Genomic DNA, 13978 nt, shown 5'->3' with positions numbered 1-13978 from the left:
TGGGTCTTTGAGGCTCAAGAAAGAAGGCCATAGATTGCTCTTCCTAAATGAGATAAGGAGTTCAACTCCATGAAGTTTTAAAGAAAAATTAAAACTTCAGATCACTCCACATGGCTTAGGAAGAGCTGGCTGGAAACATGGAGGAAGAAATTCAGGGAAGAAATAAAGACAATGCCATTCACTTCATTCACACACTTAGCATATGCAACTTTAATCAACCAAAAGAAGAAGAGTCCCAAATGTACAAGTGAAAAGAATCCAAACTGTTGACACAGGCTTAACTAATATCAGCTACTTTTATGTACAGCTGTATAAGTTCAAAAAGCTATCCTATATGTATATACAAAAGTTGTTTATACACAGGTCTGTACATAAGGGTCTATACATTTAATTCCTCAGAACCCTTAGGTGCCACCTCTTGAAGACACCAACACTTCATTCACATATCTTACAAAAAAAGACTTTTCAGGATTGACAACACTGCGTTCTATAATCAGACCGCAGGCCCCACTCGATTAAGAGATCCTTCTCCATAACGCAGACCACACCAGATGCATGGGCATTCACTCTAAAGGCCCCTCAAACAGCTTTGCCAGAGTGCTACCAAGTAACAGCCCGTAAACAAACACCTGATGAGGAAGCTGAGTCCTGACTTGACTGCCACCCTAGGTCCAGGCTTAGGTGAGCATGCCTGCCTTGCTCACTGTCGGTATTCCAACTCATCTACGCTGATGACTTTGGCGGGCATAGAGGGGAGGGGCTGCTGCAGCACATCTGAGCCAAACCATTTGGCAAGGCCCACCGGGGAGGTGCTCCTCTGGTTGGAGCGGTGCTCCAGCTGGGAGTGCACGTGGGGCAGGCCTGACCGGCTGGGCACATTTTGGGGAGTTGTTGGAATGCTGACAGCTGCTGCCTGGGAACCGGAGCCTGGAGGATGCAGAACTGCGGGATAAAAAGGAAGGATTATCACTCAGCATGAGGAGAATAGTAGTTCTGCATGCCCACTCCTCACTTATTGACATTAGGTTCCAAAGACCAGGTTAATGCAAAAACTGGCATAAAGTGAAAATGGAGGATGACTACGTCATTACACAACTGCCAAACCACTAAGAATCGTGGCCCAGCCAAGCTGATACATAACCTTATCTACCGCAGCCAGTGTTACTCTTGCCTTACACCTTGGCATCCGTTACTGCCAGATGTATGTCGTTAATGTGCAAAATAGTCGGATAGTAGATTTTTTACTATTGTAAATGCAAAATGTCGAGAAGTGAAGAGTAGGCGTATTAAGCCCTGTTTCACTCAAACCGTATACATAAAACCCCCAAAAGAAGTCTTTACCTGAGGATTGATTCTAGGGTTTCTTTAGGAAACTCCTTTGCAAGATGCCAACACTACCAGAAGATAGGTCATATACCTTGAAAAGCTGAACTACTCAGTAGCCATCTGGGTTATTTAAGAGCCTATCTGGAATGACATGACCACTACCCTTCCCATGGCAAATAGCCACATCACAGAAAACACTAATACCTGATGAGAAGGCATCTACTGTGGAAGGCCCTATGCTGAACCTCTATTCAAAGGATTTTCAGCCTCCTCCTCTAAGAAGCAAAGAAAAAAGAAAACCAGTGTATACCTGCCTCTCCTACTACCCTTGAAGGGAACAGTAATCCCAAATCGCATTGAGGTTGGTTTACTTCATTCTATACTCTGGTTACAGATGGAACCCAGCCATCTTACTAAAACAGGTTAAAGAATGAGGATACCTCAGTGCCAATTTATCCCCTTCACTGGGAACATCCTGAAAGCTTCAAGCCTACCCGGCCCCACGCTGAGCCTACCTGAGCGCTGTAACTGCTGCTGCATCATTGCCAGATGCAAAGGTGTCCCAGGACGAGGGTTTAGGAGAGGGTGACTAACAGCGGGTAAAGGGTAAAAAGGCTGACCCAGGATAGGGGCAGATATTCCTTGTAAATGAGTCAGGTCCATCCCAGGAGGAAGCACACCTATTGGGCAGAAAAAAGAAACTGCTGAGTAGTCTTAATCTTCCCGGACATTTTCAAGATTGAATTTACAGTTTTGCTGATCTGGAAGTTTATCAAGAATTAAGAATGCTTGAGCTAGGTTCCTAATCTTAAAGGACTAAGGGATGGATTGGATTGGACCCACTGCCAACCAGTTCAATGGAAGAATCTAGTAATACTTCTGGGCATAGAAACCTCCCATAGTGCAGCACTTCACTGGCACCAGCAACTGTTATCATACCAGGGTCACAAACCTATACGCAAGCCAGGTCAGAAACTCACCAGCTTGGAGCAAACTTGGAAGATGCTGTGGGTGTACTCCCTGGGCAAGCATCCTTTGGACCAGCCCTGGGTGAAGCTGGTGAGCAGGCCGAACGATCGGTACATGGGGGACAAGGGGAACTTGGTGGACAGGGCGGAGAAAAGGTGCTCCTGGAACTGGGGAAGCCAAGGTGGGTGTTTTTCTCCCAGTTCCCTTAGGTCGATAATCTTGTTCTTTGGTGTAACGGTTGGTTTGAGACAGTGGGGTAGAACACGAAGACCGCTGCAACGTTGACAGCTTGGAGTTTGTAGTGGGAGAAGAGTCTCGATCAGCAGTGGGCACAGAGGTGGATGACAGGCGGTTCTCTGTATGGATCCAGACAGAATATTTTGGTATTGGCAAACCTCTCCTAAACACTTGGGCCTCCTAAGGATACAGTAAATCTCATTTCTTAAATATGTCACAATTCTTATTTAATCCCTTCATCAAATTCAGAGGTCAGCATAGTAAGGACCATCACTTACCTTATAAAGAGGCCCAGAAGACAGATTGTGAATCTAGGTCAAGGGTAGTTAAGGACAAAGCTGGGACTAGACCCAAGTTTTCAGGTCTTCCAGCTCCTTGGTGGAACAAAGTTATTTCTGCTATGCTCTGGAAAACCAAAGGCTCTGAAGTTCTAAGAGCATAACTTTTTAAAAAAATTGTGCTTTAGGTGAAGGTTTACAGCTCAAGTTAGTTTCTCATACAAAACTTTAGACACACATTGTTATGTAACCCTAGTTGCTAACCCTATAATTTGACGGGACACTCCTTTTCCACCCTGTTTTTCCTGTGTCCATTCAACCAGCTCATATTCCTTTGTCTTCTCATCCTGCCTCTTGACAGGAGCTGCCCACTTAGTCTCTTGTATCTACCTGAACTGAGAAGCACACTCTTCATGAGTATCATTATATGTCTTATATTCCAGCCTAATCTTTGTCTGAAGAGTTGGTAAAAGCACAACTCTTAAGAAGCCCAAGTCTTTATTATAACCATCCCAACCAGGAATAGGTATGGATAAGTGACCCTGGCTATCAGGTCTGGTGGGCTAACTCAGTTGGACACCCCACTCTGCCAGTATGTTTGTGGCTCAGATTTGTCAGCTACTTTGAATTAAATGCCTTTTAGCCTAAGGGGAAAATCAAATGAGTCTAAAATGATGCAAAGCATCAACAGAAAATTTAAACAACAACCACAGTCTGGTGGAGGAATCTGAACTGCCTTCTTAATAGGACCACCAGGCTGGTAGCGCTCTTTCACCGTGTCCAAGTGTGACTCTAAAAGCCCCTCAGACATTTTCTACATACGTTTAAGAAGCCTCTTCCTATACACACCTCCTATGCACGTCAACCATCGCATACGTTCTGTTGCACACTTATCTCCACAGACTGGAGAGAATCTTCTAGAGGTAAAACTGGTTGAATTATATTAATTTGCCAAATAAATGTACTATTAATTCAAGAATCTTAAGGGTCTTAAAGCTTATTCTTCCTGTCTAATACTGGCACTCATACCATTATTAGATTGGTCAGAATTTTGAGTGGCTAAACAATTCTGAGCTGGCCCAGCGCATCTCACTGTCAGACACAGAAGAGGGGTCAAGAGAGCCAGGGGTCTTGCCCAGGGCTTTGCCGAGAATCAGGTCAGGGCTGTGTTCTCTCCATCACACACAATCTTGGACAGCTGCACCTCAAACACTGCAGTACCTTCACTGGCCTTGTGAGTGTCCTCTTTACTATCACTGAGAGCTGCTTTTCCAGATGCTGGCTCCTCCTTGCTTTTCTCTTTGCTCTCGTACATCTTACGAATCACTGAGGTAGGGGTGAAGGAAGGAGAAAGCTGCAGAGAAAAACAATTAGCATTAATACATTCTCTTAGTGCCTTTCCCTAATCAACCAGAGATTAACTGGCCAAGCTACTCAACAAGTTAAAGAGTCCCCATGTCTGCCACATGGTAGCAGAGGCCAACTCCTATGTTCTGGTCTCTAACTGCTGGCAGAAACAGTATGGGGCAAAGAGTAAGACTCACAGGTTACTTTCATCAAAACCTAGATTTAACTCTAGTACAAAGGTAGTAAAAAAAAGCTTCAGCCTACCTGTGTCTATGATGATGGTGGACCTACTGATACAGGCTTTGCATCAGCCATTTCCCCGGCCTGGCATTAGGACATTTGGGAGAGGACATTTCAGAGACAATCTTAGAATCTAAAGTACTCTATACTCCCAATGTTTCCCTTTCTACCTTGGCTACCAGAAAATTCACATTAGGTTAATATCTCCTCAGCCATTAGGATTCACCATTTGGGGGCATTTCCCATCTCTTCACTGTCTATAACTACTTTGATGATTTTATTATGCATGTGCCTTTTTTCATTAAACAACCCCAAGTCCTTGATGATAGGAGACAGAGCAGGAATTATGAACAGAAAAGCTCCTTCTCCTAGACTCTCCCTTCAAAGGTCATTGGTGAGAACATCCACTTGGGGTCCTGAAGCATATAGCAATAGTTCCACTTGCCTGTCAGTCTCAACTAGATGATAAAGGTCTGTGGGAAGTGGAATTCCTTTTTTATTTTGCTGGTACACAAGCCAGTTAAAATCAGGCATGTCACCACAAATAATCAAACCCCGTTATCCTAGCTTTAGTTCATACCATAGAGGTCTGAATGTGAATTTGTCAACTCCCTAGCATGTTCCACTTGGACTCCCTATGATCTGACCCTAGTCAGCCTTTCCAGCCTCGCCTCCTGACCTTCACCCTTGTCTTCCCCCCGAAGCAACTATTCATTTGTCTAACATACTACATCACCTTGTGTGCCCTGCATGCTCATCTACCTGCTGGAACACGCTTTCCCCATTATAGGGGCCTCACTATACTCCTAACAGACTGCTCTGAAAGGGGAAGGCCTAATAAATAGGTAAGTATGAACGATGGACTATGAGATCAGTTATTCCTGTGGAATGCACTCAAGGACATTTTGTGCACAAAATGGTACAACATACGCACAACCGAACAGGGAGAAATCTAAAGGTCATTCACAAAGGTCACTGACCATGCTTGTGATGGAGGCAGAGGGGGCAGGGGAAGAGGAATTCCCTTGATGTACGGGTGCTGGCGACTTGGTCACTCGCTGCTGCCTGTGAAGAAACCAAGTATCAGTGTTGACTGCCAAACTGCTCAAATCCAAAGTCCTAAAATGCGATGATACTCGAGCAGCCAGGGAATTCAACATCTCCTTTCCTTTATCCAGTTCACTTTCCCAGGTATTTAGTAAATACTTAATAAATGCAAAAGCATATGCTAAGCTCTGAAAAGTGACAAAAGCTTAAGGAAACATAGTCCCAGCCTTCCCAGAGCTCTCTGTCCAGTGGGGCAGATACTTACTAACCCAGAGCAAACCAAGGCAGTAGGCACCAACAAGGTACAATGGGTCGAGGGAATGACAGGATCGTCCTACTGAAGCTTCTCAGGGAGCAAAAAGAAGCTACAAGATGGAGCCCAGTGGTTCAGGGAACAGGTATAGACCTTGGGAATGGCCAGGTTATCCAGGGTGGGTCTACCGTTTATTTGTAGACTATACTAGATGGCAGGGGCACATGTCCATCTCCAATACTAGTTAGGACAGTGCCTGGCATAGAACTGATGCTCTGTGGTTTAAATCAAAAGAGAACCAAGAGTTTACACTATAAGGATCACGTTACATGCAGCATTCCCAACCACTCCTGGTCTACACACAAGACTAATCCCAAGCCTCCCAAATAAAGGAGAAGAACGGACTTGTCCCCTAGCCATTCTACTCTTTCTCCCTTACTGGAAGAAAACAGGCAACAGCTGATGTAGGTATAAACAGGTTGAGAGGAGAAAATTACCTGAGCTCAATGGCCAATGACAGCTTTACTACATTCCAACTAAGTCAAACCTTGTGCCACAAATGCTAAAGTACAAGTAGAGTCAGTGACTCCAGAAGCTGAATCACAAGCAGGTGGGAATCCTAAACCCATAGCTTCTTTCCAGGTAAGCCCCAGTGTTGCTACTCAGTGTGCTATGGACAGCACGCAGATCGGTGATATTCTGAGTAAACAGGAGGTGAACCCTGACCTGGGGGTCCCGCATGACCTGCCATTTGTTCGTTCTGGTAAACAAATAATTGAGCACCTACTATGTACTACACACTGTTGTAGGTGCTGGGCATACAGCAGTGAATAAAACAGACAAAAATCTCTGCCCATCTGGAGATTACATTCTTCTGGCTGGCGGGTGGAGAGGGGTTACTGCAGGCACGGAGATGATAGAGAGTATGGTCAAAGGTGATAAGTACAAGAGCAATGGAGCAGGAAAGGAAAAAGGCATGTCTGTTGGGGGACACCCAAGAGGCTGACATTTGATCAAAAACATTACTTGCTAGTTTTACGTCACATTTTAAAAACCTAAGTTTCTGTCTTAGTAAAATCCAGTTATTTACCCCATCTACCTCACAGGACTGTTGTCAATATCATATACAATTTTGGACGTTGACTGAAAGTGCTTTGAAAGTCACAAATCACGCCAGCAGATCTCAGGTTAACTACACTACGTAGTACAAGAGACGCCAAGGTTAAAGGGGCTCAGCAGAGTAGTCCCATACTCTGGGCTCAGGCTGAAGGTCACTACAGATGAGATGCACGCACTTGTGCAAGGGTGGCTCCTGGTCTCAGTGCTCTCCTCCCTGCTCAGAGCATCACTGCCACTGTATAGGTTAGGAAGGAAACCCTATTTTAGGCCGCTAGACTTCTGCATGCAACTTTAAAGTGGTAAACTTCCCAGGGGTCTATACAATCCAGGGACAGGAGTAGGAAAGGCACCTTCTGAAACTGTCAACATAAACATAGGAAACTGAACAGGACAGCGAGGAAATGACATGGCAATTGTAAAAATATCAACACACAAATTGTGATTAAGAAGTATTGTACGAGCAGGACTAAACTGTAGTATTCAGGGATGCACATTTGGGTGATAAAACTGAAAAGGAGGGTGGCAGTTACTCAAAAGCTGGATGGTGGTCACTTCTGGGAGAGGAAGGGAATGTGGCTTGGACAGAGCACCTGGAGGGCTTCCAGGCAGTTAACAAGATGTTTGCCTTGTAATAAGCTACACATTTGTTTTAGGTAGTTTTCTCTGTTTTACTTTGCAGTAAGGAACAATATTGCTCTCTCTCCCCCTTTCCTCCCCACCTTATGGCTCGTTTTTTACTCTCTGTTACAACTAACTAAAAGAAGAGGCCAATGCAGTTCAGTAATCTACTTGTTAACAGCTCTGGTCAGCCAATCCACTTCCATCAAGGAATAGCTTGATCACCTAACATGGAGTGTGGGCAGGGGAATGAAGATGGATTTTGACTTCCATCATTTCATAAGCATAACTCCAAATAAGGAACCTATGCTAACTATATCTGTAAAAATCCTTTAATTGGCTGAAGGCATCATAAGATTTTAAAATAAATTTACTCCTAGCAGTGAGGTAAATAGGGCAGGCAGCATTCCTTCCATGTGACCAATTAGCAAACTGAAAGCAAAATGTAATTTACAAATAAGAATACAAAACAAAAACATCACAGGCTGCAAAGCGGACATCCCTGCAGTAGAGCTCGGTGGTATAACTTGTTGATCATGTCCTCTACTGGCAGCATTTGGGGCGAGGTGGAATCCCCACCGCGTGCTGCACAGCAGGTTAGCATGCGTAACAATTAGATCGCAGATCACTAATTTGCTTATCTGAGGAAAACTCCTTTGCTAATCCAGCATGAATAGGATCAATGACTTACCTGTTTCTGAATCCATCTCTGGTTCTGTCCACCTGTGGTTTGCCAAAACCAGGCTGGTAGAAGTTTGCTGCCTGCATTGCAAGGTCATGTGGCAAAGCCAGCCCCTCCAAAGTGGCCTGTTGCAACTCCAGCTGGCTCATCTGCTGAACAGAAGCAGCAGAGGAGGATCAGCAGAGGAACGAAGACTGTCAATGTACTTTCCAAAAACATCTCCTAGAGAAGTATGGTTGAGCAGCAGCTAACGAAATCCGATACTGCAAACCTGACTCACTTGTGCTGCCACTTACTGAACAGGATTTTAACTGTGTTTATTACTTCAGTTGCTCAGCAATATCCTAGCCTTTGTTGAGCTTGAATTAGTTCAAAGCCACTTCCAAGCATTGTAGCAATTCCCCATCCCACAAGCAACAAGAAGGTTGAAAAGCAAGCAACAAACTGAGTTTGAGAAAGAGCTCAGCCTGACCTGGGCTGTGACAGGACTCACGGGCTTGCGCATGACTTGGAATGGGTCTCCGAGCAGCTGCTGTGGCCCTGGTGTAAAACCTGTCGGGTAAGTTACAGTATCAGTAAGTGTCATCCTGAGAGGCACTATCACTTATGCCTGCTGCTCTTTACTGCACACCGTCTCTTTCCGGAAGGACTGACTCCCTGGGCTGATGGACGTCCCTCTTCTGCTGTGCCCCCACAGTGAGCTATGTGAACCTCAACAGAGCCCTTAACGACCCTAAATGCTGGTATATCCATCTTCCCCACTAAGCAGTCAGCTTTGCTTCTTTCAGAGCGGGGTCCTCCATTTGGGAGCTAGAGCTTTTCTTGTCAGTGACTTTGCTCATTATCTCCAAACCAGCTGGTACCAAAGCAGAGACCAGCACTCTGATGTTCACAATCTTTCCACTCATCTCCCTATTGTGGAAGGGAAGATTTCAAACAATGCCTCTCGGTGTGTGAATGGCAGGGGTCGGAGTGGCCAGGAGCTTAAAGTAGTCCAGCAAGGTCTATGAGATTCTGTACAAGCACTTTGCTAGTACAGCTTTCTGGAAAGTGCTTTTTCTGGCCACATTCTGAATTAGCCACTAAAAACAAAACAAAACCTGTTACCATCGAGTCAATTCTGATTCATAGCAACCCTACAGAACACAGTAGAACTGTCCCATAGGGCTTTCCAAGGCTGTCAATCTTTACAGAGACAAACTGCCACATCTTTCCCCCACAGAGTGGCTGGTGGGTTTGAGCTGCTGACCAAGCACTTCGAAATTAGCCACAGACCTGTTTGAGTGTCTGCCAACTTCATAAGCTTGGTAGAGGAGCCACTACTCCACCTTCTACTCTAACAAGGAAAAACCTACGAAGTCAAATTAACTTTTGATTGAATTCCCAAAATAAGACTAAGGAACTGGATCCTATTTAGAGCAATCTCAAGGGGGGAAAATCTACAACATGAATATACTCACCTAGAAGAGAACCTGGATAATCCTCATTTGTCCCCTTCCCCCCACCAAAAAAAAAGATAAATTTACAAACTTTTTTTTCCACGGACATCTTTTAAATCCTTCAAGGATGTCTGTGAAAAGTTTGCCAGTTAGAGGGTACAACTATAACCTTTGCTGTGGGAGGGGGAGGAAGGCAATACAAGATGGAGGAGGCTTTATGCACAAGAGTATTTACCAACTGGTGAAGATATTCTAGGGCGAAGGTAGTCTGCCGAGGCTGCTCGCGATTGAAACACCTGTGATAAGGGAGGAGTGGGTGCTCTTTGGCCTAGTAAAGATGTTGTAGGCTCCAAGCTCCCCATAAGGCCACTCAGAAGATTGGAAGACGCAGGTCTCTGAACTGGTGGACCCAGAAGTTCCTAAAGGCAGAAAAGCCAGAATTCTATGAACAAACCTAGTTCCTCCTCCTAGTCAGAGGCTGTGGATTACGGATGAATATTTGGGAAGCACGTGATGAGTCTCCCTCATGCTCCACTGAAGGAGCTGGCATGTGTACACACAACACATTTCTGTGAATATTCAGTTTTCAACATTTGCTTTAAATTAGTGCTACAAATACAGGTTTGATACTTTTAAGTTCTGCAGAAATTGCAAACCAGAAATCAAGGGCTTACACTGTCATCTTTTTTAGCCACCCTCCCAACTGAGATCACCAGCAGCACAGAACAATGTCAGGCAGCAACATCACACCCTTGATTGCCAGGCAACAATTTCGCTAAGGCTCAAATGTGGAGCACCATGTAATACCAGTTCAAGGAACTACTCTTCAGGACTCTGAGGCCTCGCCAGAAGATTGTGAAGTACCTGGAGGATGTTCTTAGGGACAGGCTGGCCTGGTATCTCCGCAGGGGACATCAAATGGCTTTCAAGGTTTCGCTAAAAAAGTCAAAGGAAAACTGGTTTTAACCTTCTTACACACTTAATTCTAGTTTAATTAGGGACCATAACAAAGCACAAAAACGTCCCCAAGGAGCTGACACTTAAACAGCAGAAAACTAAGAGACATCAACTTGTTCCACTCTCTCATCAAACAGGTCTCAATGATCTAAGAATGAAAGAACCTCCCCATGTACAGGCAAGTCCACTCAGAGACCAGCAAACAAGGTCTCTTCCTGTGAGGCAACCCTAGGCCATTTCACTGTTTCTACTACTGTGACCAAAAGGGAGAAAAAAAAAAATGATGAAACTGAAGAACACTTACATAGTAAGAAACTACATGTATGAAATTTCATAATTCACAGATTTTAATTTGGAGCAACCCTTGCTTGCTACCCATTATCTTTAAAAAGATTTACAGACCACTGACAGTACTAAGAACCTAGTATACAAGATGCAAAGTCTGGCCTGAATTGTTACATTTCAGGGAATTTAAACTTTGTTGTATCTTAAAAAGCTGTTCCAAAATGTGATATGTAGGGCAAAATTCAATGATTTCACTCTTTGCTCTTTTAATGCAGCATCCAACCTGCATTACCTCCCACACTTCAGGACATCCCTGAGCCCATTTGCACAACATGCCTGAAGGGCTTTCTCTTACAATTGTTCTTCCACTACATGGAAGGTCCTTGCCATGACAAGGACCATTGCTGGTTTTAGACTCCGTACTAAATGCAGATGATTTTAATAAGAAATCTCAAGAGTCATTTAATTCCATCTAATAAGAACAAATAGGCTACTTTGTACTACACATTGCTTATTTGGAGGATAGCTTCTACTATTCACTTTGAAATGGAGTTTAGACTGAACCAACATGTCCTGTTTGGGGATGAATATGATTGAATGTAAATGGATAGAGCAGATCAGATATAGCACACAACACACACACAGCAGTAAAAATTAAAGACACTGATTTTAGAAGTAGGCCATGATTTAAAAAACAACATGCAAATCAAGCAGTATTTCGGGATAACACCTGGTGTGCTTATTAATTTTCTTGTTGCTTTCTTTCATAGGTTAGGTTGAGTTTGTTAGTCTTTGCACAGCAACTTGAATTACATCATTTATCCCTTTTAGGCAGGTGTTTGAGGCTCTGAAAGCCCTAAACAATCACTTTCACAACTCATGGTCAGTTGAGTCATTATCAAACCCTAGAATCATACCTGAAACAAACCAAGCGTCCAAAAACAAACTTCTAGATCCCCCTGTTCCCACTTCTTTGCTCACTGATACTAAGAAGGAAGCTACTTACTAGGCTTGACCCACACCACTGCATACCAGTCAGCACCCAACTACCAAAACACAAAGGTAATGAGGAAGAAGAGGATATTTTGTGATTTTGTAATCTGGTCTTCATTTAAAAGCGTTTGTATCTAATAGTTCTTTGTGTGGGAATAATTCAATTTGCAAGAGCATTCCCTTGTAACTGAAATGGTGTGGTCTGATACACAGGAATAAGTCTATATATCTGAAATCTATTTCAGAACTGAGATGTCACTTTTCAGAGGTAGAGGGTCGTTTCTGGTACTAAGGCCAGGTATAGTGACACCTCTGTCAGACCTAGGTATGCTGGAATCTCTATCGCTAACTGCTGATCAAATAAGGTAAGTCAAACTCTGTTGCCTTCCTTTCGTACAAGATACAATGAGTCAAACAGCTACTGCTGTTCACATCTAGCCTTAGAGGCTTCCAGAGAAGAACGTGTCAGAGGTAAAAAAAAAAAAAAAAAAAAGGAGGTGAAACTCAATGGTGAGTCTGGGATCTTAAAAGCTAGCAAGTGGCCATTTAGGACACATCAATTGGTCCCAACTCACCTGGAGCAAAGGAGAATGAAAATACGAGCCCAAGAGACAGAAAGGGTTACATAAACCAGAGACTCCATCAGCCTGAGACTGGAAGAACTAGGTGATATACCCGGCTAACACCAGTGACCGCCCTGACAGGGAACACAACAGAGATTGCCTGACAGAGCAGGAGAAAAGGGGGTGCAGAACTCAAATTCTAGTAAAAAGACCAGACTTCATGGCCTGACGGAGACTGAAGGGACTCTAGAAGACATGGCTCCCGGACTCTCTATTAGCCCCAAACTAAAACCATTCCCAAAGCCAACTCTTCAGACAAAGATTTGACTGGACTATAAGACATAAAATGATACTTATGAAGAGTATGTTTCTTAGCTCAAGTAGACTCATGAGACTAAATGGGCGGCCTTGTCCTGAGGCAAGATGAAAAGGCAGAGAGGGACAGGAGCTGGTTGCATGGACATGGGAAATACAGGGTAGAAAGGAGGAGTGTGCTGTCACATTACAGGGAGAGCTACTAGGGTCACATAACAATGTGTATATAAATTTTTGTATGAGAAGCTGACTTGAACTATAAACTTTCACTTAAAGCACAATTAAAAAAAACTCAAAAAATGGTGAATTTTCTACAATTTAGCAACCACAAAAATGGTGATATTGAGACATTGGCTATGGGCTGAGAGCTACCGCCAGTAATTATGTAAGACCAGTGTGTGCTATATACCTGCTTTTACTGACACACAGTCATGTTATAAACCAACTTCGTGTGTAAAAATATTTTAAAGTTTGGAGTCACAACTTTTTCCATTTATCAGTTAAAAGAATGTATTTGTCTTGAAAAATTCATCTTAGATACTTCGTAAATGATTTGTATGGCAGCCAATTACCTAATCAAGAAAGCAGGTAATCCCAGGTATCCGGGAGAAGGTGTGGGAAAAAAAGATTATAAAAATATGGTAAGTTACATGAACTTAAGTAACCAAATAAAGTGTCTAAAAGATATTTCTATGGCTTCTTAAGCAGTGATTTAAGATAATGTTTAATCTTTCAAATTTTATAGTGTTACATACATATTATTATGTATTACACTAATAAGTCATGTACATATTAATCATAAGCCTGCTTGTTCTTATAAAGGACACAAAAAAGCATCAAGGACCAAATGACTCCTGAAGAACTTCCCACTTACTTAGAATACCTTTTTTAATGCATTTACTGTGGTGGGAAGTGGAACAGAAGGGACAAGGAGAGAAGGCTGGGTTTTGTGCCATATACTTACATTGGCTTTGGGCTGTGAAGGCAAAGTCCCACTTGCCTTCATGGTGCTCACTAGTTTGTTGAACGCAGTCATATCTCCATCCTTTTTGAGCTGCCGACTGCTTGTTACAGCATTTAGAGTCTCCTCTAAATGTTCTGCCATGAAGGGAGTTGAATTCTTCACTTGCTGGTCCACCTTCAAGCCCTTGAGCCCTGCTTCTACCTCTTCCACTGAAAGCACGACCCCTGAATGCGCTGAAAAGTTGAAAAAGTCCACGTTAAGCCAGGCAAAAGGATATTTGGTAGGAATTCTCTTTGGTTACCATTATGCTCAAGGTGAAAATAATTTATTTCATGGCTTAAGTGAG

The 13978-nt window shown here is 43.4% G+C and overlaps 1 protein-coding gene across 4 annotated transcripts in view; it reads right to left on the bottom strand.

The window, feature by feature from the left end:
* Positions 1 to 425: 425 nt before the first annotated feature.
* Positions 426 to 13978, bottom strand: part of EIF4ENIF1 (eukaryotic translation initiation factor 4E nuclear import factor 1) — a 48598-nt gene continuing 35045 nt past the window's right edge. For 2 of the 4 annotated variants that reach the window (XM_049865323.1, XM_049865324.1), the window contains exons 10-19: positions 13633 to 13865; positions 10420 to 10491; positions 9791 to 9974; positions 8589 to 8668; positions 8126 to 8268; positions 5378 to 5462; positions 4032 to 4164; positions 2307 to 2651; positions 1842 to 2006; positions 426 to 942 (exon numbers count right to left, since the gene is read on the bottom strand). In XM_049865323.1, the coding sequence (XP_049721280.1) occupies positions 701 to 942; positions 1842 to 2006; positions 2307 to 2651; positions 4032 to 4164; positions 5378 to 5462; positions 8126 to 8268; positions 8589 to 8668; positions 9791 to 9974; positions 10420 to 10491; positions 13633 to 13865 (1682 nt within the window). In that variant the 3' untranslated portion in view covers positions 426 to 700. The remainder of the gene's footprint in view (positions 943 to 1841; positions 2007 to 2306; positions 2652 to 4031; positions 4165 to 5377; positions 5463 to 8125; positions 8269 to 8588; positions 8669 to 9790; positions 9975 to 10419; positions 10492 to 13632; positions 13866 to 13978) is intronic. The other 2 variants (XM_049865326.1, XM_049865327.1) reach the window with 2 other exon arrangements.

The sequence above is a fragment of the Elephas maximus genome, chromosome 22 (genome assembly GCF_024166365.1).
Source record: "Elephas maximus indicus isolate mEleMax1 chromosome 22, mEleMax1 primary haplotype, whole genome shotgun sequence".
Lineage (NCBI taxonomy): Eukaryota > Metazoa > Chordata > Mammalia > Proboscidea > Elephantidae > Elephas > Elephas maximus.
This window is presented reverse-complemented; position numbering and strand designations above follow the sequence as displayed.